Source organism: Lampris incognitus, unplaced genomic scaffold, assembly GCF_029633865.1.
Source record: "Lampris incognitus isolate fLamInc1 unplaced genomic scaffold, fLamInc1.hap2 H_4, whole genome shotgun sequence".
Lineage (NCBI taxonomy): Eukaryota > Metazoa > Chordata > Actinopteri > Lampriformes > Lampridae > Lampris > Lampris incognitus.
In genome coordinates this window covers 548,664-574,146 of record NW_026611079.1, presented here as the reverse complement: position 1 = coordinate 574,146, position 25,483 = coordinate 548,664, and the positions used below count along the sequence as shown (strand labels likewise).

At 42.3% G+C, this 25,483-nt stretch overlaps 1 protein-coding gene across 2 annotated transcripts in view; it reads left to right on the top strand.

The window, feature by feature from the left end:
- The window catches only part of LOC130131992 (AP-1 complex subunit beta-1), a 112,996-nt gene that overhangs the window by 8,417 nt on the left and 79,096 nt on the right, over positions 1–25,483 (top strand). For both annotated transcript variants that reach the window (XM_056301714.1, XM_056301713.1), the window contains exons 2-8: positions 3,181–3,235; positions 8,113–8,218; positions 17,629–17,764; positions 17,919–18,164; positions 23,957–24,147; positions 24,718–24,939; positions 25,176–25,296. In XM_056301714.1, the coding sequence (XP_056157689.1) occupies positions 3,199–3,235; positions 8,113–8,218; positions 17,629–17,764; positions 17,919–18,164; positions 23,957–24,147; positions 24,718–24,939; positions 25,176–25,296 (1,059 nt within the window). In that variant the 5' untranslated portion in view covers positions 3,181–3,198. The remainder of the gene's footprint in view (positions 1–3,180; positions 3,236–8,112; positions 8,219–17,628; positions 17,765–17,918; positions 18,165–23,956; positions 24,148–24,717; positions 24,940–25,175; positions 25,297–25,483) is intronic.

Here is a 25,483-nt window from a genome sequence, read left to right as displayed (position 1 = left end):
ACAAAACTCAATGACGTGTGGATCAGACTGAATATGCCAGTTTGAAAAGGTACATTTTGAGATGGGATTTGAAGGTTGAAAGCGAGTCAATGTTATGGCTGTCTTGTGGGAGAGTTCCATAGGCGGGGGGCAGAATGACTGAAGGCTCTAGACCCCATGGTAGTCAAGCAGGCGAATGGTGTAGTGAGTTGGAGATCAGAAGAGGCTCTGAGAGTGCGGGAGGGCATGTGGATATGAAGGAGTTCAGAAAGATATGAAGGAGCTAGGTTATTAAGGGCCTTAAAGGTGAGAAGCAGTATCTTGAAGTCAATACGGTATTTAACAGGGAGCCAATGGAGTTCCTGAAGAACAGGAGTGATATGATCTATGGAAGGAGTTTTGGTAGTGATATGGGCAGTTGAATTCTGGACCAATTGAATTTTATGAAGACACTTGAGGCTTGAGGAGAAGACCGAAGAGGATAGAATTGCAGTAGTTAATATGGGATGCAACCAGGGTGTGAATGAGTATGGCGGTGCTGCTGGGTCTAAATGACGGACGAAGATGATTAATATTGCGTAGGTGGAAGTATGCAGACCGAGTAACATTGTTGATGTGAGCTTCAAAAGATAATGTGCTGTCCAAGATGACACATAGACTTTTAACCTGAGGCAATGGAGGAACTATATAGAATTGTCAGTAGTTAGGGGAAAACTATCAGGTTTAGCCAAAGTAGATTTAGTACCTACTAAGAGGACCTCAGTTTTATCACTATTAAGTTTGAGGAATTGGTATGAAAACCAGGATTTAATTTCTAGTAAGCAGTCAGAAAGGGAAGTGGGTGGAAGAGTGGAGGTAGGCTTGGTGGATAGATAAAACGGGGTGTCATCCATGTAGCAGTGAAATTGAATGCCAGATTTCCTGAAAATGTGGCCAAGAGGTAATAGGTAAATAATAAATGACAAATAAATGATCATATAAAATTCATTTGAAGAAGAGAATGTAATTTTTGTATAATGTAGTGATGTTCTTTTTTTTTCATTATTCAGTTGAAAAATGCAAAATTGCTTGGAGTCTGATTTTCACAGTAAAGGCTCTGTTGTGTCTTGCCCCCGACTTCTAAAGGGAGAGCAACAATAGCTAGAAATGGCAGCTCAGTTGTCTTTCACTGAGCTTTAGCATATGTTTGCTCAGCTTGTGGTCTAGTGGTTAAATGTATGTAGGTGATGTGCAGGCTTATTTTGAAGAAATGTAGGTAGGGTGGGGCAATATATTGCTATTATATCAGTATCGTGATATATGACTAGTGGCACGGTGGCGCAGTGGTTAGCACGGTCGCCTCACAGCAAGCAGGTTCTGGGTTCAAGACCCAGGGTAGTCCAACCTTGGGGGTCGTCGTGGGTCATCCTCTGTGTGGAGTTTGCATGTTTTCCCCTTGTCTGCGTGGGTTTCCTCCGGGTGCTCCGGTTTTCTCCCACAGTCCAAAGACATGTAGGTCTGGTGAATCAGCCATCCTAAATTGCCCCTAGGTGTGAATGTGTGTGTGTGTGTGTGTATTTTAGGCCTTTGTGATGGCCTGGCGGTCTTTCCAGGGTGTCTCCCCACCTGCTGCCCAATGACTGCTGGGATAGGCTCCAGCATACCCACGACCCCGTGATGGGAGGAGGTGGTGGCGGGCCTGCTTGTCACCGAGAGCTAGGAGAAGAAGGGTGATGATGTTATCATCCTCCTTCTCCTGGCTCTCGGTGATGACAAGTGACAGGACAGGACAAGTTAAGAACCATATTTATAATCTTCCATCACTTTATCCAGGTTAAATTTCATCATTTTTGGAGAATAAAAAATTCAAACACCAGACGGTACACATGGGTAAAGGTTTCAGGGAACAGGGTCATTATTGCCAGGGTAGACAGATGTATATCACCAGACACCTTAACACCAGGTTAGTCAGGAGCAACATATTTACAGCTGGTTTTACAGATAACCACTTAGTCAATTATTGTATTGTCTTGAAAATATGCTTGAAAATACACTTGAAAAAAGTGGACTATGATGTTTGTGGATGACATTGTGATCTGTAGCAAGAGTAGGGTGCAGTTTGAGGGGAGCCTGGAGAGGTGGAGGTATGCATTGGAGAGAAGAGAAATGAAAGTCAGTAGGAGCAAGATGGAATACATATGCGTGAATGAGAGGGAGGTCAGTGAAATGGTGACGACGCAAGGAGTGGAGGTGACGAAGGCATATGAGTTTAAATACTTGGGGTCAACTGTCCAAAGTAACAGGAAGTGCAGAAAAGTGGTGAAGAAGAGAGTGCAGGCAGGGTGGAGTGGGTGGAGAAGAGTGTCAGGAGTGATTTGTGACAGAAGAGTACCAGCAACAGTCAAAGGGAAGGTTTACAAGATGGTTGTGAGACCAGCTGTGTTATATGGTTTGGAGACAGTTGCACTGACGAAAAGACAGGAGGCGGAGCTGGAGGTGGCAGAGTTGAAGATGCTGAGATTTTCATTGAGAGTGATGAAGGATTAGGAACGAGTGTATTAGAGGGGCAACTCAGGTTGGATGGATGTTGGAAGGATGCTGAATGTGGAGCTGCAAGGGAAGAAGAAAAGAGGAAGGCCAAAGAGGAGGTTTATGGATGTGGTGACGGAGGACATGCAGGTGGCTGGTGTGACAGGTAGATGCAAAGGACAGGAAGAGATGGAAACGGATGATCCGCTGTGGCGTCCCCTAACAGGGGCAGCCAAAAGTAGTAGTAGTCTTGAAAATACGCATATCAACTCTTCTGACACTCCTGCCACATACTGAATCCCCACTGGTTTTCGCTTAGGCAGCTGTTATCCTTCTCCTTTCTTCAATCAGCTGGTGCACTGTTTGGGCATCTTCCTGACTTTGACAAACACACTGCTTTTCATGAAACATTACATTACATTTTATCACAAAAATGTCCATAATACCAAGAGAGAAGAGCATGTGGATGGTTTGGACTGGAGAATATTGAGGCATAGCTTATTTCATCTTGCCTACTTAATCGAATTGTGCTTCTCTATCTTCATAGATGTAGCTTGTCTCATGCTAGTGCTTCTTTTTTGAACATGAAAACAAATATGAGTGTGTCCTGGTGTTTCTTATTCTAGTGCCTGAGTCATATCACATATAGGCTTTGACTTTTCTGTAAAGCTAGAATGTTTTTCTCTTTCACAGATTTTAAGGCCAGTAATCATGACGGACTCCAAATATTTCACAACAAACAAAAAAGGTGAGTAAGAACTGTTGGTGTACCATTATTAAAATCAGGCAAGAAAATTTTGACTTTCCTTCTTGACCATCCAGTGGCTACTTATCTTTATGCCAGGGCACAGTTGTTTTTAATGAACAAAAAGAAGATAAGAGTTAATCAAGAAGGTTTTTTTTTTTCAATTTTTGAGTTGTGCTTGAGATAGTGTCATGGACACTTTGAATTTTGAGTGTTAACACCATTTTACTTCATCATACCCTTGTCTCAGGGGCAGAATAGTTAGCAAAAAATACACTTGGTTAAATCACCATTTTACCTTAATTGCCAATAACTGCTTTCTGAAGGACTCTGCTCATTCGGATGTCATCTGTAAAAGGCTTGATCGCATGATGGCTTAATGATGAATAGTCTCTCTTCAGAAAAGAATCTGGCTTCATTTTCAAGTGCACATATAATTGCAACTTCTATTGATCTGAAAATTTAATCTGGTTGTACATCCTGATCTTGGTACACTTCTAAAAGTAATTGACTCTAATGGCAACAGAGACAAAATGAGGAGCGGGTAAGATTTTGGCAAGGCTGTTTTTACGCTCGGTGAAATAATACCCCAAGCTTGAAGAAACACCAAATCCACTCTAGTAACACACCATGACCTCTACTATCAACTTCTAAAGTTCATTTGAGGCAAATCACTCTCATTTTGTCCCTGTTGCCTTTTTAAAAAACATTTTTTATTTCCCCTTTTCTCCCAATTTAGTGGCCAATCGATCCCCATTTTATTTCAAACACCCACCCTCGTACTGCGTGCATTCGCCAACTGCATCTCTCCGGCCGGCAGTCTCAAAGGAGACGCCTCGCCACTTTCGTGACAAGGCGACTCCAGGCTGAACCACTGTTTTTTCTGACACACCCAGAGACGCATTCATGTGACGAACACAAGCCGACTCCACCCCCCTCCCGAAGACAGCGTTGCCAATATCGCTGCTTCGTCGAGTCCGGCCATAGTCGGATCTGACGAGACCGGGGCGCGAACCCCAGTCCCCAGTGGGCAACTGCATTGACACAAAGCCAATGCTTAGACCGCTACACCACCGCGGACTATTCCCTGTTGCCCTTTGATTCACATTCTTTTTAGGTTTGATAGCAGAAGTCAGGATCTGCTTATGAGCTTGCATTGCAATATGGGGAGTGCTATTTCAGTCTAATAACAAGAACTTTTAATAAGGATCATTTCAAAGCATTAGGCAGTTTCGCAGTTCTACAACTTTTTTTTACATTACTTTTGTTGATCAATGATGAATGTGTTTAGCAGCGTAAAATAATTCATACGTTTGGGTGTCTGGGTATCATGGCAGTTTATTCCGTTGCCTACCAACACAGGGATCGCTGGTTCAAATCCGCGTGTTACCTCCGGCTTGGTCGGGTGTCCCTACAGACATAATTGGCTGTGTCTCTGGGTGGGAAGCCGGATGTGGGTATGTGTCCTGGTCGCTGCACTAGCGCCTCCTCTGGTTGGTCAGAGTGACTGTTCAGGGCGGGAGGGGGAACTGAGGGGAATAACGTGATCCTCCCATGTGCTACGTGCCCCTGGCAAAACTCCTCTCTGTCAGGTGAAAAGAAGCGGCTGGTGACTCCACATGTATCGGAGGAGGCATGTGGTAGTCTGCAGCCCTCCCTGGATCGGCAGAGGGGTGGAGCAGCAACCGGGACAGCTCTGAAGAGTGGGGTAATTGGCCAAGTACAATTGGGGAGAAAAGGGGAAAAAGCCAAAAAAAAAATTATACCTTTTATTTTACAGTAAATATTAAAGAAAAGCTCAATTAATCAATACTAAAATAAATACCAAAACTTTACAAATAAATATTCATTTAAAAATGTGGCTGGTCTTTTTCTTTATTTATTCATTCTTTAATGAGTGGTTAGTAAATTTTATATATCCACCAGCCATTGTAGCTGGTTGACCAAAAACAAAATTTTCCACCCTGGTGAGAAAGTTCTATTGTTGGAGTGCAGGATCTGTATAATTTTTCCTCAACTGTTTTTTTTTTTGACATTGAAGAACTACCAGACAGGTAACTTGTCTCACATAACAAACTACAATTTTTACAATTTCTAGGTGAATCGATAACTATATTTTACTGGAAAGGCTATGGCAGCATTTTAAATTATAAGGTGTACAAATAATTCATTGCTTGATAAATGAATGGGGTTGAGCTCCAGGTGCCCACAAGGCCTTTTTTATGATGAGGTCTAAGGTGAGATGTACTTTCATGTAATAACAACAACAACAACAACAACAATAATAATAATAATAATAATAATGAGGCAACTACCATCTACGCCAAACGAGTGAAACAGAAGGCAAAACACCACGGCCAGCAGCAACTGGGAAAAACCTGTGAGAACAAAGCAATGCACGGGAAATATCCAAAAAGAATGAAAGACGCAGACGTGGACCAACAACAGACACACCAGTGGCTGAGGAGCACTGGACTGAAAGCAGAGACAGAGGGCCTGATAATCGCTGCACAAGACCAGAGCCTGGCAACCAGATCCTGTCACCATCGCATCATCGAAGATGGAACAGACCCAAAATGCAGAATCTGTGGAATGTATGAAGAAACCATCGACCACATTGTCTCAGGCTGCCCGGAACTGGCAAAGACCGAGTACGTACACAGGCACAACAAGGCAGCAGCATACCTGCACTGGAAGATCTGCAGGAGTTACAAGATCAATACGGCTGAGAAGTGGTACGAACATCAGCCAAAAACGGTCACTGAAAACAATGACGTCAACCATCTTCTGGGACATGCCCATCCACACTGACGGAGAGATAAAAGCCAACAAGCCCGACATCGTTATCAAGGACAGGAAGGAAAAGAGGTGCATGCTCATCGACATGGCAATACCAGCCGAAAAAAACACCTCAGTGAAAGTCACAGAGAAGCTGTCCAAGTACAAAGATCTGGAGATTGAAATCAACAGGATGTGGGGAATGAAGACCGAAACAACACCAGTGGTCATCGGCGCTCTAGGATTCATGAAGAAGCGAATGGAAAAGTTAACCAACTGTATCCCAGGAAACATCAACATCCATGCAGTCCAGAAGATTGCCCTACTCAGAACAGCCAACATATTACAACAAGTACTGTCAATCAAGTGACATCTGCCCTATAGTGCCTCAGGTCCATAGTTTGGACCCGGCTCTACAGGATGTAAAACAGGAAACATGAAAGAAATAATAATAATAATGATAATAATAATAATAAATTATATAACACTTTTCTTAACAATGTTACAAAGTGCTTTACCAAAATAAAATAAAATCAGACAAGGAAAAAATGAGAATTAGACAAAAGGACATGAGCAAAGGAGGTAACAAGAGAGAATTCCACAGCATGGGGGCTCTACAGCAAAAGCTCGATCACCCTTTATTTCAAACCGTGACCTGAGAATAACCAGCAGGGCTCCATCTGCAGATCTTAATGGTCGAGAGGGCGTATACCAGGTCAGGAAATCAGAAATGTATTTAGGAGCAAGACCGTTTAAGGTCTTAAAAGTGAACAATACATTTTTAAAATCAATTCAAAATCTAACAGGGAGCCAGTGTAGGGAGGCAAGCACAGAAGCGATGTGGTTATGCCTCTTTATTCCGGTAATGATTCGAGCAGCAGTGTTGTTGTACCACCTGCAGATGGTGGAGAGAACCCTGGCTGATACCCAAGTAAAGTGCTTTGCAATAATCAAGCCGAGAATGAATAAAAGTATGTAGACCTTTTTGTAGGTCAGCAATTGATAAAAATGACCCAATTTTAGGGATTACCTTGAGTGGGGAAAAAACATGACTGAACAACATGTTCGATTTGATTATCAAAACAGAGGTTAGCATCGAGTATTACCCCTAGATTCCTAGCAGCCTGCTTAAGACTATTTGACAGACCAGCAAGATTAGTACCAAAAGGGCTGATGGAGTTTGGGGGACTGAACAGAACGACCTCAGACTTATCATCACTAAATTTAAGAAATTTTGGGGCATCCAGGATTTAATATCAGAGGCAAGTTGAGAGATTTGCTAGGCTGCTAGGATCTGTGGGTTTTAGTGGCATGTATAACTGAATGTTGTCATCATAAAAATGGTTAAGCACATCATGGTTTTGAATAACCTGGCTAAGAGGCAGCATGTATATAGAAAACAGAAGGGGGGGGCAGAGGACAGATGAAATGGTGGAGAACAGCTTGTGCAGGCTGGGGGCACTGAAAATCTTGTGCCCATGGTAGGTAGTTTTGAGCAAAGTTGTGTGGTGCAGCTGATGTTGTCGGTTGAAAAACAAACAAAAAAAATCTCAGTATTTTCTGGTATTCAAATTCTGCTGTATCAGAATCAGAATCATGTTAATTGGCCATGTAGGTTTGCACATACATGGAATTTGACTCCGGTTTCGTGGCTCTCTCAGTGTACTTAACAGAATAACAATACTACAACACAACAATATCCCTCTTTTAGCCCCCCTTCCCATCCACCCCTGTATGTCTGTGTTGTTTATCTGTCGTCTTGTTTCACCCTGTTTATTGTAAAGTGACTTTGAGTATTAGAAAAGCGCTATATAAGATTGATTTATTGTTATTATTAACAATCTTCAGACATATACACAAGGACTGACTATATACAGGTGAAATAAGAGGTGATAAAGTGCAATGGTGCAGAGAATATATCAGAGATGCTGAAATAGATTGTTAGACGGTTACTTACATACATGCCTGAGATAGATATTAAAAAGGTTAGGAAGGTTTACCTCTGTTTGATTGAAAGGTTAACACTTTTTTAATGACAAAGTATCGAGCAGACATATTGCTGAGTAGCTCGGATTATCATTAATGTGGGACGTTCTTTTCAGGTGAGATCTTTGAGCTGAAGGCAGAACTGAACAATGAGAAAAAAGAGAAGCGAAAGGAGGCAGTAAAGAAGGTCATTGCTGCCATGACTGTGGGCAAGGATGTGAGGTACAGCCAAAAAAATTGTACAAATTTACATTGTGTACATGTAAAATTTTTGTCATCTCTTCGTTCTGTTGCTTTCCTTGGGACTAGGGATGCTCCGATTGATCGGCCGCCAATAGTTTTCGGCTGGCATTCATTGTAAATAGTTTGATCAGCGCTCTCTATAAAGGCCAATCAGAAGAGCCAAACAGATGACACAAAATTTGTGAGACGTTTCTCTGTGCGGCAAAATAAGCTCGCTAAATTAGCTTTATTGCTCTGGCAGTTCTATAAGGTGTCCAAAAAAGACAATACATAAAATCGCTATATGCGATGTATATGTGTGTTATGCAGAAATCCTTCGCGGTGGAACACGACAACAATATTTTAATACCACGAACCTCATTAGACACTGGAGAATTCCTTTCATCAAAGATAATGGCAAGTATGAAAGGCAAGCAAAGTCAGTAAAGCGAGTTAACCCATTAGTAACTCAGTAGTTTGTCACTCAGTTGTCAGGGAGACATTTAAACAGCAGGATCCCTATAGCAGTGACAGTAAGAAGTCAAAAGAAATATCAGCCAAGATAATGGAATTCACTGGCCTTGGTCAGCAGCCTCTTTCTGTAGTGGAAGATGAAGGGTTCCGATGACTTATTACCTACTTGGATCCATGCTATATTGTTCCACGCAATATCTTTCCAGGGTGTAAATATTTCATGCATGTGTAGTGAACCCAGGCATTCAAGTTTGGATTCTTCCAGAAACTCATCCATTGTTATCTGTCCATTATCCAAACTGCTTATCCTGCTCTCAGGGTCATGGGGAACTACATTCTGGTTTAATCTGAGGTTCTGCTTGTGTGTACACAAGGGCAAACTCACACACAAGTGGCCCCCCGTTCACCTCATATAAAGGTGTCAACTTGACATTAACCAGACATGGTTATCAGATTCACATGGACCACTTAACAACCTGTCCAGGTCATCATCACCATTGATCACATGAACAAGATTTAATCTCATTCCCACACAAGACAGGAACTCTAACCTCACCATATGATGGAGACAGGACAATGACTTGAATTGGTTAACTCTCTCTCTCTCTCTCTCTCTCTCTCTCTCTCTCTCTCTCTCTCTCTCTCTCTCTCTCTCTCTCTCTCTCTCTCTCTAATGTTATAATCATGAATTACTTTTGAACTTTACAGGAAAGAAGGACAAATTTTATTGGGAGACCTTCTTGGTCCTCCAACCTCTCTCTTTCGCATACACACACGCACACACGCACGCACGCACGCACGCACGCACACACACACACACACACACACACACACAAACACGCACACAAACACATCCAACCCCCCTTATTGGAGCCATTGCCAAATGCTTGTAATCTTATCTAAGGTCTGTTGATGCATGCTCAATGATCCAGGTAAGGAAATAAATCCCAGAAAGTTGAATCAGTTCATCTGGACATAAAATTTAGTGGGAGAAACTCATCTCTCATCTAAATGTCTTCATCACTCTCAGCTGACCGCAGGTATCCCTAACCTTATAAACAGCACAGTTGCATAACAACCGAAACCAACATTCAGTTTCATGTGTAAATTGCGGTGTTCATTAATTAAAGTTCCAATAGCCATGTGTACTATTCACAGAGGATTGGGGAATAGTTGTAATCACAGTATGGAACCAAATGAACTACCTGAGATTCAGCCTCAGATGCATGCAGAGTGGGATTTCACCTAAGAGCCTGCAAATTAAATCTTCTGTAAAGGGGCACTGAGTTAGCAAGATCCTCCGGAAGGCACAGAGCCAGGTGTTGAACGAACAGGTGACACAAACTACATTAAGTTCACCAGGGAGGATGTGAAAAATGACAGGTTAGCCTTAGAATGTGAAATTGCAATTGATGATGGTGGACATTTGGTTTTTGATCTCATCTCATCTCGTCATCAGCTGCTTCTCCGGGGTCCGGTCGCAGTGGCAGCAAGCTAAGTAGGGCACTCCAGACGTCCTTCTCCCCAGCAACACCCTCCAAGTCCTCCTGGGAGTCCCAAGATGTTCCCAAGCCAGATTGGACATGTAGTCTCCTCCCAGTTGGCCATGCCCAGTAAACTTCCAAAGGAAGGTGCCCAGGAGGCATCCTAATCAGATGCCTGACCACCACAACTGGCTCCTTTCGACACGAAGGAGCAGCAGCTCTACTCTGAGCTCCCTCCAGATGTCTGAGCTCCTCACCCTATCTCTAAGGCAGAGCCCAGACACCCTACGGAGGAAACTCATTTCAGCTGCTTGTATCTGCGATCTCACCCTTTCGGTCACTACCCAAAGTTCATGGGCATAGGTGAGGGCTGGAACGAAGATTGACTGGTAAATTGAGAGCTTTGCCTTCTGGCTCAGCTCCCTCTTCACCACAACGGCCCGGTACAATGTCCGCATTACTGCTGATGCTGCACCAATCCGCCTGTCAATCTCCCGTGCCATCCTACCATCACTCGTGAACAAGACCCCAAGATACTTGAACTCCTTCACTTGAGGCAACAACTCATCCCCAACTCGGAGGGAGCAGTCCACCATTTTCTGGTAGAGAACCATGGTCGTAGACTTGGAGGTGCTGACTCTCATCCCGGCCATTTCACACTTAGCTGCAAACCACCACAGTCCGTGCTGGAAGTCGCGTTCTGATGAAGCCAACAAAACCACATCATCTGCAAAGAGCAGAGATGCAATTCTGAGGTTCCCAAAATGGACATCATCCTCACCTTGGCTGCACCTTGAGATCCTGTCCATGAATATCACAAACAGAATTGGAGACAATGAACAACCTTGTCCCTTGATTGTTGATGTTTACCATAAATCAACACATACTGATCATTACTTAAGGTTTGACTGTCATCATCGCTTGGAGCACAAACTAGGAGTCATCTGAATGTTGTACCAAGGAGCTGACAATGTCCCCACAGACACAGCACCCAGGGAAGGGGAGAAATCCCACATTAAACAGGCTCTGGGTAAGTGTGATTATCCTAACTGGGCGTTTGAGTACGCCATCGTACAATGCTGTGATTGCAACTTTTTCCCAATCCTCTGAATAGTACACATTGTAACTGTAATTGATTGTCATGGTGATTTGCATATAAAACCGATTGCTGGTTTCGGTCGTTATGCAACTGTGCTGTTTATAAGGTTGGGGATTCCTGCAGTCAGCTGAGACTTGACGATGTCACTTAGATGAGTGATGAAATGTTTTTCCCACTAAACACTGTGTCCAGATGAACTGATTCAACTCTCTGAAACTTATCTAAGGTCATAAACTCTCTAGCATTCCTGGGAAGACTTCAGTGTAACTTTCCTTAGTTCTGTACGTGCCTGAATTAATGTAAATCTGTTTAACCTTCTAGTAATCCAGTTAATATTACTCAGCAAATGTTATCGTGAAAAATAGTTCAAGTCTCATATCTATGTGATATAAAATGACTGAGTTATTAAAATTCTGATTTAATGAATTGTTTGTCGCGTGAGCATCTAGTGTGATCGTTTTCGGTAGGAGAAGCGTCCACCTAGTGACTGTTTTTGGTAAGACAAGCATCTGAATTATTGACATAGCTGAATGACCATTATTGCATTAATCGTCTTTAAAATTAATTATTGAATGCATTCTATAGTAATGATTTGAATACTAATGTCTTGTAGAATTGAAATATACTTCCACTTAGTTCTTAGCCACAGTATAGAGAATTAAAGTTTTATTGTCTTCATTCTGTATTCACTTGTGTGATTAATAATATGTGATTTCTAAGTGTTTGCCCATAAATTTACATGATGTGTCAACGTTGACAACAGAAATGAGTGAGTATCTAGGCTAATTAAAATTGTGTAGCCTTCAAATAATCTCCCTAGATTAGGACATAAATAAGATGATTTTTCTTCATTTTGACAGTATTCTTTTTTCGCCCTTTCTGTTCAAAAAAATAAACAAGACATTCATTCAAAAGCCCATAAAAGTGTCATCTTTCGTTTAACATCTGCCTACAACTAGGGCTTCATGCCCTGCTCTGTTTTCTAAGACCTTTGGACTTGTATTTTCAACTTTCGCTGATGAGTCGAAAGTTCATCAAGCAGGCAACATTCAAAGACCACGAAAAAGCCCAAAACATCTGTTTAGCCGCTGCATGGCAGTTCACCACATTTATTTTTTTAACCTTTTATTGTAACCTTTTGTTGCTATTTTGCATATTGCAAACTTTTTTTGCAACTTTTGTGGTTAGAGTGGGGCTCTTGCATTGGGCCCTGTCACCTCGCCTTTTATGTGTATTGTTTCCGCATTACCTCCGCTAAACTGAGCTTCTCCAACATGGCTCCATTCTCTACGTTACATCTTTGAACCAACTCCTTCAAAATGGTTCTCTGGCTGTCACCATGGCAACCTGAAGTCCACCAAGTCTGCTTCAACACGCCCAAGGCCCTTTGGAAAAGCAAGTGTTATCTTCAGCCACCCACACCACAGAAACATGTAAGCATGAACTTTCATTCATACGTTCTGCTTATGAAAGTTGATGCAAAAGAGCTACCCTAAATTTTTTCAGAATCATGTTTATTGGCCATGTAGGTTTGCACATACGTGGAATTTGACTCCGATTTCGTGGCTGTCTCACTGTACTTAATATAGAATAACAACACTACAACACAACAATCTTCATATATATATATATATGTATCGTGTTCCAGCTTGTCCATGAACACTAAACAGTCAACAGCTATGTGACTTGGCCATGAAATGTTTTGTTAAGTATAAGCAAGCCTTGACTAAAACCACAGAGTCCAAGGCTGTCCTGAATATTGACTCCAAATCTGTGCCCCTGGAGTTTGAGGGAGGCCATCACTACCTCCTGTGTGATGCAACTCCCTCATAGCCACAACGCCCTAGTGAGAGGCAGGGCTACTCAAAGGCTGAACCACAATTTTCCTTTCCAGACAGCTGCAGAAGAAATCTCCACCAATAGGGAAAACATTGCGATTGTGATAAGTTATCAGCATGAACCCAGACACGCTTACCCCACATGATAGACAAAAATCACCTAACTATGACTCATTCAATGACAAAGGTCAGAGAGTCAAAAACAATCCAGTCCATCACAGAAAACACATTGTTGCTGACATTGAAGTCACACAGCTCCACATTAGCAAGGAAGATCTTGACACAAATACATGTGATTGAAATTTTACTGGAGGAGGAGGAAACACAAAATGACTTCTCTGTAACCTCCTGGCATGCTCAATTCTCTCCTGAGGACCAAATACTGGTCCAAGTCAGCACACCCAAACAGCCACCAAACATAGCAACACCCTCAGTTTCTGAGAGTGCTTTTCTTTGCTGTTCAAAATAACTCTGGAAGAACAACACTTAGGGATAACTATCCAACAATGGAAAAGGAACTACCTCTTCAACATTTTTTGTGCAACCTACCAGAGAAAGGTCCTGCAAGCAAATTCTATATTTTTGTGACTCTTGAACATACGTTAGTGCATGAGGCACTCCTGGACTCTGGTGCAGATATCACCTTGATTTCATCAGAGCTCTTTTCTCAGCTTGAAATGTAGACATGTCGATTGAACAATTTTTTTGAAAGTGTACACCTGTTTGCTTGACGTTCAGGCATACTCTCTTGAAGGCACAACTTTGAATGAAATGGCTTTGATACATCACCGTTGGACAAGTAAGCCTTGTCCACCCTGCATACGTGTCTCCCTTACAAACTGTCCTGCTGATCACCGGAAAAGACCTCCTTAACCGATTTGAACCTTTGATTGACTTCAAACAGTTGGAAATATGGGCACAAGTACACAAATCTCTGCCCATTCCATTTCCTGAACAACCTAAGATTCAGTGCTTTGCTCTTGATGGTGACAATCCAACACCTTTCATTCCATAAGTTCAACCAAGGGGTTGCACAGTCTCTCAGGCACATCGTGCCACAGCCACTCTTCAGGCTGCTGCCAGCTCCATGACTGCTTGCATCGTGCCTGCCTTCAGTGACTTGAATCCTGTGACACTGCAAACAAAGGACCTAACACGGAAAGTTGAATCAGGTCATCTGGACACGTTTATTGAGAGAAACGTTTCATCACTCATCTAAGTGACTTCTTCAGTCTCAACTGACTGCGGGTATCCCCACTCTTATAAACAATACAGTGGCATAATGGCTGAAAGCAATGATCAGTTTCATATGCAAATTACCGTGACCATTAACTAGAGTTACAATGGCCATGTGTACTATTCACAGAGGATTGGGGAATAATTGCAATCACAGCATTGTAAGATGGCGACAGATGCACTCTCAGCCGCCCCCCCCCCCCCCCCGGTTCAGGGATTGTCATTCCTTCTTCACACAGATAGCCTCTTTGACTCCCCATTCAAACCAGTGTTCTTCCCTATCAAGGATGTGCACATCCTCATCCTTGAAAGAGTGGCCACTGGCCTGCAGATGGGTGTAGACTGGAGTCCTGGCCTGACATGATAGCTCATCTGTATTGTGCCATCCTCTTGGCCAGCATCTGTTTGGTTTCCCCAATGTACAAATCATGACAATCCTCTCAGCACATAACAGCTTACACTCTGTTTGTACCTGATGACCTGATCCTTGGAGTGGATTAATTTTTGGCGTAATGTTTTTTGGGGTTTGAAAGCAGCTGAGACTCGTCTCAAGTCTTCTGACACTCCAGCCACATACAGAATCACCACTGGTTTATGCTTGTCCTTGTCCTTCTCCTTCTCTTCGATCGGCTGGTGCACTGTTTGGGCATCTTCCAGACTTTGACAAACACCCAGTTAGGATAACCATACTTAACCAGGGCATATTTAATGTGGGATTTCTCCCCATCCCCACCAACACAGCAGTGGGGACGTTGTCAGCTCAGAGGTACAATGTCCTGATGACTCCTAGTTTGTGCTCCAGTGGATGATGAGAGTCAAACCTTAAGTACTGATCAGTATGTGTTGGTTTATGGTAAACATCAACAATCAAATGTCCCCCATCACCAATTGCAATTTCAGTCTAAGAAGGCTAACCTGTCATTTTTCACATCCTCCCTGGTGAACTTGATGTGGTTGTCCACAGAGTTAATGTGGTCGGTGAAATGTGGTACATCCTGAGATTTGATTTTAACCCAGCTGTCGTCCACAAATCTGAACCAATGGCTAGGTGGTGTCCCTGGATTGGACATCAGAGTCTTCTTTTCCACTTCCTCCATAGACAAGTTGGCCACTACAGGTGAGACTGGAGAACCCCATAGCACACCCGGCTGCTGCCCCCTGTATGTGAAGTGCATGGACTGAAGACACAGCTTCAGGAGCAAACACACTTGTTCAGTGTTAAGGGTAGTCCTATTACTAAGGGTGGGGTAGTTTTGTAGTTTCATATGGGCTACCTCCACTGCTTCATCAACAGGAATGCACATGAAGAGAGACTTAACATCATAAGAGACCACTGTTTTATCCTCCTCCATAATGATGTCCCTCACCTTATCCACAAAATCCATAGTGTTCTGAATGTGATGTTCATTACTGCCTACCAATGGGTTAAGAATAGATGCCAGAAACTTAGAGACGTTATAGGTCACTGAGTTAATCATACAGACAATAGGCCTTAATGGCACATCCCGTTTATGTATCGTAGGTAACCCGTACAGACTAGGTGTAGCTTCCCCTGGGTATAATCTGTGGTACAACATTCTGTCAAAATTCATTGTCCTGTTTTAACATCTTCAGATAAGCTATCGTATTTTTCTTGTAACCACTGCTTGGATCTCATTTCAGGGGTTCATAAGTATTCAAGTCGCTAAGTAAGATCATAACTTTAGAGAACAATGGCCTCAGACTTGAAGGTGCTAACTCTCATCCCGGCCATTCCACATTCAGATTTCACACTTTCAGATCTGTGACTGGTTAATTTGGTTTATCTTATTTTCTTTCCTCTGGAAAGTGATGCCCCACTTCAACAAGTGCAAAATTTAAATGATAGTGTATAGTGTATTCTGTAAATTAACTGACATTGTGATCTGTAGCAAGAGTAGGGTGCAGGTTGAGAAGAGCCCGGAGAGGTGGAGGTATGCGCTGGAGAGAAGAGGAATGAAAGTCAGTAGGAGCAAGACGGAATACCTATGCATGAATGAGAGGGAGGACAATGGAATGGTGAGGACGCAAGGAGTAGAGGTGATAAAGGCATATGAGTTTAAATACTTGGGGTCAACTGTGCAAAGTAATGGGGAGTGCAGAAGAGAGGTGAAGAAGAGAGTGGAGGGTGGAGTGGGTGGAGAAGAGTGTCAGGAGTGATTTGGGACAGAAGGGTATCAGCAAGAGTTAAAGGGAAGGTTTACAAGATGGTTGTGAGACCAGCTATGTTATATGGTTTGGAGACAGTGGCACTGACGAAAAGACAGGAGGTGGAGCTGGAGGTGGCAGAGTTGAAGATGCTAAGATTTTCACTGGGAGTGATGAAGGACAGGATTAGGAACGAGTATATTAGAGGCTGATACCAGCTCAGGTTGGACGGTTTGGAGACAAAGCAAGAGAGGCAAGATTGAGATGGTTTGGGCATGTGTGGAGGAGAGATGCTGGGTATATTGGGAGAAGGATGCTGAATATGGAGCTGCCAGGGAAGAGGAAAAGAGGAAGGCCAAAGAGGAGGTTTATGGATGTGGTGAGGGAGGACATGCAGGTGGCTGGTGTGACAGAGGAAGATGCAGAGCACAGGAAGAGATGGAAACGGATGATCCGCTGTAGCGACCCCTAACAGAAACAGCCGACAGTAGTAGTAGTAGTAGTAGTAGTAGTAGTAGTAGTAGTGTATTCTGTAAATTGTGTAAACACAACATTCATTGTACGCTGTCCGTCTTGGGAGAGAGATCCGTCCGCTGTTGCTCTCCCTGGGGTTTCTTCCTATTTTTTCTCCCTGTTAAAGGTTTTTTTTTAGGGAGTTTTTCCTTATCCGATGCGAGGGCCTAAGGACAGGATGTTGTGATGCTGTAAAGCCCCTTGAGGCAAATTTGTAATTTGTGATATTGGGCTATACAAATAAAATTGACTTGACTACTATGCTACAGACATATGCCAGCCGCAGTTATACCAAACTGTATACACATACTGACAGCATTTTAAACTATTTTAAATAAATAAATAATGCTATACAATAAACAATAAACAATAAATAGAACACTTTAAATGGGAAATTCCCCATCTCCCCACTCACCCTGTGATCGGTGATTGTTATCAGCCAATTCTCATTCCGGTGATCGGGACCCCCAATCGGAGCATCCCTACTTGGAACTTAAGGTGCTTGCATGCCAAGTAGAATCATATGCTCTTGTTGATTATGTTATTTTTCTACATGTTCTTAACTGAAATCCTAAAATCTCAAGTCTATTTTGCCTTCAGCTCTTTGTTCCCAGATGTGGTTAATTGCATGCAGACTGACAACCTGGAGCTTAAGAAGCTGGTCTACCTCTACTTGATGAATTATGCCAAGAGCCAACCAGACATGGCCATCATGGCTGTCAATAGCTTTGTCAAGGCAAGGGCCCTCATTTACACCTGAAAGAATAGTATAGATTGATACGAATTATGTACTGCACATGATATGGTGGTTGTAGGTAATTTAGTTTCACCACAACACAATTTAGGGTTAAAATTTACTGTAAATGTTGTATCCCTTCCCTGCCCCTAAGGATTGTGAAGACCCTAACCCACTGATTCGAGCTCTGGCTGTGCGCACCATGGGCTGCATTCGAGTGGACAAGATCACTGAATACCTGTGTGAGCCGCTAAGAAAGTGTCTGAAGGATGAGGACCCCTATGTCAGAAAGACAGCAGCGGTTTGTGTGGCCAAGCTTCATGACATTAATGCCCAGATGGTGGAGGACCAGGGCTTCCTGGATTCCCTAAGGGACCTCATTGCTGACTCGAATCCCATGGTATGTCCCGAGCTGATTACTCATTTTTTGTTCACTACATGCACAGTGTTTTCAATATGCCAACAAGTATTTTTATATGACACATAAAATACTGACAAAGAGCATTTATTACACCCTTGGTTTGTCCACCTAAAGCCTGTGAAAGCTTTTTCCTTTATCAGCTTTTTACTATAAACTGTAGGGTTCTGCCCCAACATACAAGTGACTGCAAAAGGAACAACAGTTTTAGTCATTCCTAATGAGATCTGCATCCCCCCCCATATACTCTCTCTGGTTTCAGTTAGTGGGGGCTGTAATGGACAAAAAACTTGTTCTCGGGTAATTCCACATTATCAAATGTACCAGTAAGAATTATGCTTATGCCAGCTACACCTTTGCCATGTTCAATCGAGACAGTTAGTAACTGATACTTGCATCTTTGAATAAAGAATGTTAATGATCAATGCGAAAAATTAAAGAACACAAGGGACATTACAAACAAAAAGTTGACTAGTTTATTAGATTTACAGTAAAACTTCTCTAAACCAAATGGCCTTGGGCCCAACCCTTTTGGTTTGTTTACCAAGGAATTCGGCTTTCAGAATATGAGTGTGATTACCTGATTTTATTTATTCTGCTATTTATTTATCTATATATTTATGTGATGCACATCTAGATAGGTAGGTCTTCTTTCAAATTCTATTGGACTGGACATTTTGAAGAATCTCTTGATTTTACCCCCTTTTTCATCCCCATTTGGCATGTCCAATTCCTTATTTTCCTGGGTCTCACCATTGTACAAACCCTGCAATGGTTGGAGAGGGCAAGACTTCCTTGTGAAGTCAGCCAAATCATTTTTTTTCACCTGCCAGCTGCCGGTTTCTCTGGGCAGAACATGTTTATTGAAGAACAAGCTATTTCCTCTAGATCCACCCATAGCTATACAGGTACCCTTCCACCTACAGGAGTCAGTAATTGCAATTGGAAGACAATACTGACCATCGTGCATTGCGGTGGATCCACAATATGAAAGACACTAACGCTAGAATTACCAGATGGTACTTGTCTCTCCAGCTCTTATCGTTTTCAGGTCAGGTACAGACCGGGACACAAGAATGTCATTGCTGACTTCCTGTCCCATGACTCTGAGAAGTAACGGTCTTAAGGGGGCGGGTGTGTGTGTGTGTGATAGAATGGGTGAGAACACAACCATTTATCCATCATCATCTCAGTTACCAGGTGTTGGCTTTCCTTGCCACAGTGGGTCAGCCTAAAACTCAGTTGCTGCTGACTGACACCGAGGAGTATTTAAGCGGTAGCTTTTGAGTTGTTAGGGGGTAGGATGTCTGGGTGTAGATGTGTGCATGTGCTGTTAATTTAATCTCTGTTATTATGAGTTCCGTTTTGTTCAGTTATGTCAAGTTAGAGGTTAGTTTCTTTTGCTTTGTCCATATTTTTTTACTGTTTCACATGTAGCTACCCCCTGTAAATAAATCATGCTGGTTGGATGGAAACATGTAGCTACACCCTGTAAATAAATCACTCTGGTTGGATGGAAACATGTAGCTACACCCTGTAAATAAATCACGCTGGTTGGATGGAAACAGTTCTGAGTCTGCCTCCTACATTTTAGCCGCTCAGGCCAGGCTTCCTCACAACAGGCCACATTTTGTCCAATTTTCACCAAATTTACTACAGGTGATCTTCAGACCAAGCCTTACAAAAGTTATCATATGGATCTTTGATTTTTGAAACTGTTTGACCGTTACAGCCAATCAAAACTGGCGGCATAGCCGCCAAATAGGCAGTGAGGTCATATCTCAGCAACTGTTCGATATATTGACATCAAACTTGGAATATGGACTTGGGACATCTTTTTGGGGATGCGCAATAGATTTTTTGTCATTGTGTGGTTACTAAGGAGTGCCTCAACTAGCAAAATGTTGTTTTGGCTAATAACTGTTGTGTTTAACTTAAACAACTGATTCAAATGTCTGGTGATACCGTGGGGGGTCCCAAGGCCAAGACGTGGCAACTTTTCATGTCAGCCTAAATGATGCAGCTGTCATATTTTCTCAGGCCACAAAGGTTTCCCCAATCTTCACCAAATGTTAAGTTATCAGATAGATTTTGGATTTCTAAAAGAGTTTGTCTGTCACCGCCAACTGAATTCAGCTGCGAAGACTTCAAACAGGAACTGAGGGGATATCTCAGCAACGCTTGGCTGTATTTACACTAAACTTGGTATATGGACTTGGGACTCATTCCCAAGTATGTAGTTGGACTACTTGGTCGCCTCGTCTCTGCTCGCAGCTATATTTCAATTACTGTATCTAAAATCTCACATTCCAAAGCAAATCTAATTGTAGCTTTCTAAAGAAAGGCTGAACAGTTCTGAGCTAGGAAACTATTCCAGTGGCATTTCTATTAGCGCATGGTTTAGCATGGCATGGGTCTAAACTGTGCTGGATTTTTGGCAACATTTGATATCCATGCTGAACACGGCCAGAAGAATACCAACATCATTAAGCTCCTGGGAGGGCTTAATGATGTTAGTATTTAATGATTGGTTTGACAGTCACGTCACACCCAGTAACACCACATCTGATACAGTGTAGTTATCCATTGGACTGTCACAATTATTATGTAATCGCCTGATCACGGTTATTTGACCTGACTGCGATCATTTCGCATAATCGCTGAGTCGTTTCTATTCATTTGTATAAAAACAGCTGGATGAAACTAACAGAAATGTCATATTCCATCAGTATTTCCACGTTGTTTTCCACCGTTTGTTGTTTGACTGGCGCTCTTTTAATGACGTCATCTTGTTGCCCCCCTGGCACATGAGTGGTGAATTCACCCTTCGCTAAGGCCCGCCCTCCTTAGTTACTGTTGCTAAGCCCGTCAAGCTTTTACATTATTTTACGGTTAATAAAAGTAATTACTTACCTTGGAGCAGACAAAGCTGTGCTTGTTGATCTTTCAGGGGTTCAACTAGATTTGAAGCTTTATCCACAGCCTACATTTTTCAGGGTTTGATTTTGGTTTTGGAAAGGGAAAAAAATGTATATCTCCTCCCAACTTGTCCGGGTAACGAGTGTCACTGTTGCAAGTGCCCCAGGCACAACGTTTAACCATAACTAGCTAAAAGGCCACAAAACCAGCTCGAAAATTAAGAAAATCTGAAACGCCGCCATGAAAGTCTCAGACCTCCCTTTCTGTCAGTGGATATTTCTCTTCTCTTTAAGCCCTCTGGCACTTTCCCTCCTCTCCGTTGTGAACATAGCGGTGTCTTGTTTGGCCGAGCTCTGGCGCTAGCTCTAAATGTGGCCACTCATGTGGAACCCCCAGAAGCTACAAAAATGAATTATTTATCAGTGAGAAGTTTTTATTCATGTATTTTTTTGTCAGAGCCTGTCCTATGCTGCGCTGTGACTGGCCAGTCTGCGTTTCAGGGCGTGGCTTAGCGAAGGGTCACTATAATATTCGACGTTAACGTCATGGACATAGTTGTAAAGTCAAACCCCACAGCAACGCTGTGGGCACGTTTTGGTATTAAGCCAAATGAAAAAGGAGAGCCCAATAACTTGGAGGGGGTGATTTGTCGGATTTGCAGCAAAAAAGGTAGCGGTCAAAAGCGCTAATACCGCAAATAAAAAAATAAAAAATAAAAAAACATCTACGGATCCACCACCCCACCCAAATTCGCCAAACTTGGAAAGACAGCCACCGCCGCAGTTCCATCCTGGCAACTGGCTGTTCCTGAAGCTTTCGGACGAGTGTCTAAATATAAACGTGACAGTACTAGATGGTACACGTTAACAGACAGTGTAACGCGGTATATAGCCAAAGAAATGCATTCAATACGGTTGAAAAACCAACATTTAAAGAAATGCTGCAAAAGTTTGACAAGCAGTACAAATTACCAGGAAAAACATGCATCTCCAAAACTGCAATCCAAAGAAGCGGCTGGAGACGCCACATGTATTGGAGGAGGCATGTGGTAGTCTGCAGCCCTCCCCGGTTTTGCAGAGGGGGTGGAGCGGCAACCGGGACGGCTCAGAAAATAGGGTAATTGGCCAAGTACAATTGGGGAGAAAAGGGGGGGGAAGCCAAAAAGAAAAAAGAAAAAGACAATTAAATCATTAATCACGATTATTTGTATGACAATTAATCGTCAACTAAAATTTAATGATCGTGACAGCCCTAGTTATCCTACGGTTAAATATCTTACCGAGAATGTCTTTTGGAATATCGGAATAGAGGGGTTAGGTTTACTGAAGTTTTATAAAACTGCAGGCCATAGGGAATGTTTTAGAAAGCATTGTGCTTATTGCACAAAATTTGGTATGGAGAGGGCTCGGTATGGAGGAGTTTTAATAAAGAACTAAGTTAATTAGATAGATCAATATTAGCCAAGTCGAAACTCGGAGTTATCATTATAACTAAACATTTGGGTTTTCCTAACTTAACTTTTAATAAAATAAAGAAACAGGCAGCCAATATGAGAGAGAGCCAAACACAATTAATTCCATCAAACCAATAACAGGGATGCTCACACACCTTCCCTGTTTGCGGCAAGCCCCAAAGGAAAGAAGAGAGAACAAATGATGTTGCTCCATGTACTACATGGAGCAACATCATTTGTTCCAGACCCTAATTATGCAGTCATATTGTAAAGACATGGAACATTTTATCACATAACTTATCTTGGCCAAGCTATATTATGTGATAGATTTTTACGTTATCAATTTGTCTCCCTGTACGTTCTGCTTTGTAAGTCACTGTGTGGTTGGGTAGTGCAAAGTTGTCACTTTACCAATAATGAGGCCTCCAGCTCATCCTCAAGAAAGTTGGAAACTACTGGTTTGTATGTATGACTGCACCATGCCGATCCTACCTGATGTTGCCATTTTTATCAACACACTAACTACTTGTCTTTGATCACCCTGTTGTTGGGTTGTTTATTTTGCTGGTGAAATGCCACTGTCAGTCATTATAAGTTAGGATTGGACCACACCCACACAGTCCTGATCAAACAGATTAGTTTTTTGTGTGCTATTCATTTAAGTTTATTTTTCTTCCTAACTTTGGTTAGTACATTTAAGTCGTCTTGATGCATGCTCAATAACCCAGGTAAGTGTTATTGCATTGTAAGAGGGTTAGGGTTAGGTTAGGGTTAGCACAGAAGAGCTACTTCATCAGGCCAGGACTCCGCAGTCTACACCCATCTACAGGCCAATGACCACTCAAGGATGAGGATGTGCACATCCTTGATAGGGAGGGCCACTTGTTTAAATGGGGGGTCAAAGAGCTCATCTGTGTGACGAGGGAACGACCATCCCTGAACCGAGTGCGGGGTAAGAGTACATCTGTCACCATCTTACAATGCTGTCTGTGATTGCAACTGTTAACCAATCCTCTGTGAATAGTATACATGGCCATTGTTACTAGTTAATGGTCACAGCAATATTCATATGAAACCGATTGTTGGTTTTGGTCGTTATGCAACTGTATTGTTTATAAGGGTGGTCAGTTGAGACTGACGAAGTCACTTAGATGAGCGATAAAACTTTTCTCCCAGTAAATCTTGTGTCCAGATGAACTGATTCAACTTTCTGGGATACATTCTAAGTCACTCATTTGTAAAATCTTGTAGATGTTCTTAATTTTTGAAACCATGTTTTCAGGGGTTCTAAGTCAAATTTTACCCACATGATTCCTCAAGTATTGAACTCTACAGTTTCAACACTATAGTTAGAGTTTAATTACATTAAAGGTCTCATCAAAAAATGATCTCTTACCTCTAGGTTGTTGCCAATGCGGTGGCTGCACTGTCAGAGATTAGCGAGTCGCATCCTAACAGCAATCTGCTAGACCTTAACCCCCAGAACATCAACAAGCTGCTGACAGCCCTCAATGAGTGCACAGAGTGGGGGCAGATTTTCATCCTAGACTGCCTGTCTAACTACAATCCTAAGGATGACCGAGAGGCCCAAAGGTAGCAATCAGTCAGATGTGAGGTGGAAATAAGTTGTCAAGTAACTGTTCAGCACACACCATGAAAAACACATGCAGTATGTAGCTTGGAGTCACACTTTTCAGAATGGAAACATCTGTTGAGTCAGATAATATAAGTACAGTAGGAGAGCAGACTGGAGCCATTGCAATGGCAATTAAGTGGTATACAGATTATAACTAGCAACTTGATATTAGTACTCATAATACCCTAAGGAGAAACCTACAACTCGTTAAATGACAATGGATATTGTGGATTTCTTATGAGCAAGTTATATTTTAGGTTTGTGGATTTGATCACTTGGTTAGAAAATGCTGAACTTCAAGTGTCCTAAGTGAGCTTTTTTTTTTTAATATGCCATTTTCACCAATACTGATTTTTACAATGTCAGACTGGTTTGAAGCTTCTAAGCTACCTTGATATGCCACACAACAGCTTGGTTTACTTATACCAGATACTTAGTTATAGCCCCCCTATTCTCAAACAAGATGCAGATGAACCTCTCCTGTGATTTTCTTTAATAATTCTATTCCTCTCTGCTCACCTCTTAAGCATCTGTGAGCGTGTCACCCCCCGGCTTTCCCATGCGAACTCAGCAGTGGTGCTTTCAGCTGTCAAGGTGCTGATGAAGTTCTTGGAGCTTCTGCCGAAGGAGTCAGATTACTACAACACCCTGATGAAGAAACTGTCCCCACCACTGGTCACATTACTCTCTGGGGAGCCCGAGGTCCAGTATGTGGCGCTGAGGAACATCAACCTCATCGTCCAGAAAAGGTCTTCAGTCACACCTCATAACATGAGCTTGATTCAGAAAGTTGTAGTTGCAGCATTGGCAAATGTACAGTAGTTTTATGTTTTATTTTTTCTGTTATTGACATTTTTATTTCCCTGCAGTGACGGTTAGCTTTAGATCATCGACACCACATTTCTTCGTATGCTCTGTATGCTAATTGTTTATACTTGATAAAGTTTGCACATAGTCTTATGTGTTATGTGCTTTCTTTGGTTAGGCCTGAGATCCTGAAGCAGGAGATCAAGGTGTTCTTTGTCAAATACAATGACCCGATCTATGTGAAACTGGAGAAACTGGACATCATGATCCGCCTGGCCTCCCAGGCCAACATTGCCCAGGTATAAAACAGAAAAAGGTCTTCTTTCAAAGAATCCTACTCTAAAGTTACAAACAGTTATTATAGTATGTTGCTAATGTCAGCATTTTTAAAGTATGTTTTCTATGACAAATGGTTTTGCCATAAAAATATAAATGCAATATCAACTTCGTTAAAAATAGATGTTGCAACTTGCCGACTTGTGATCA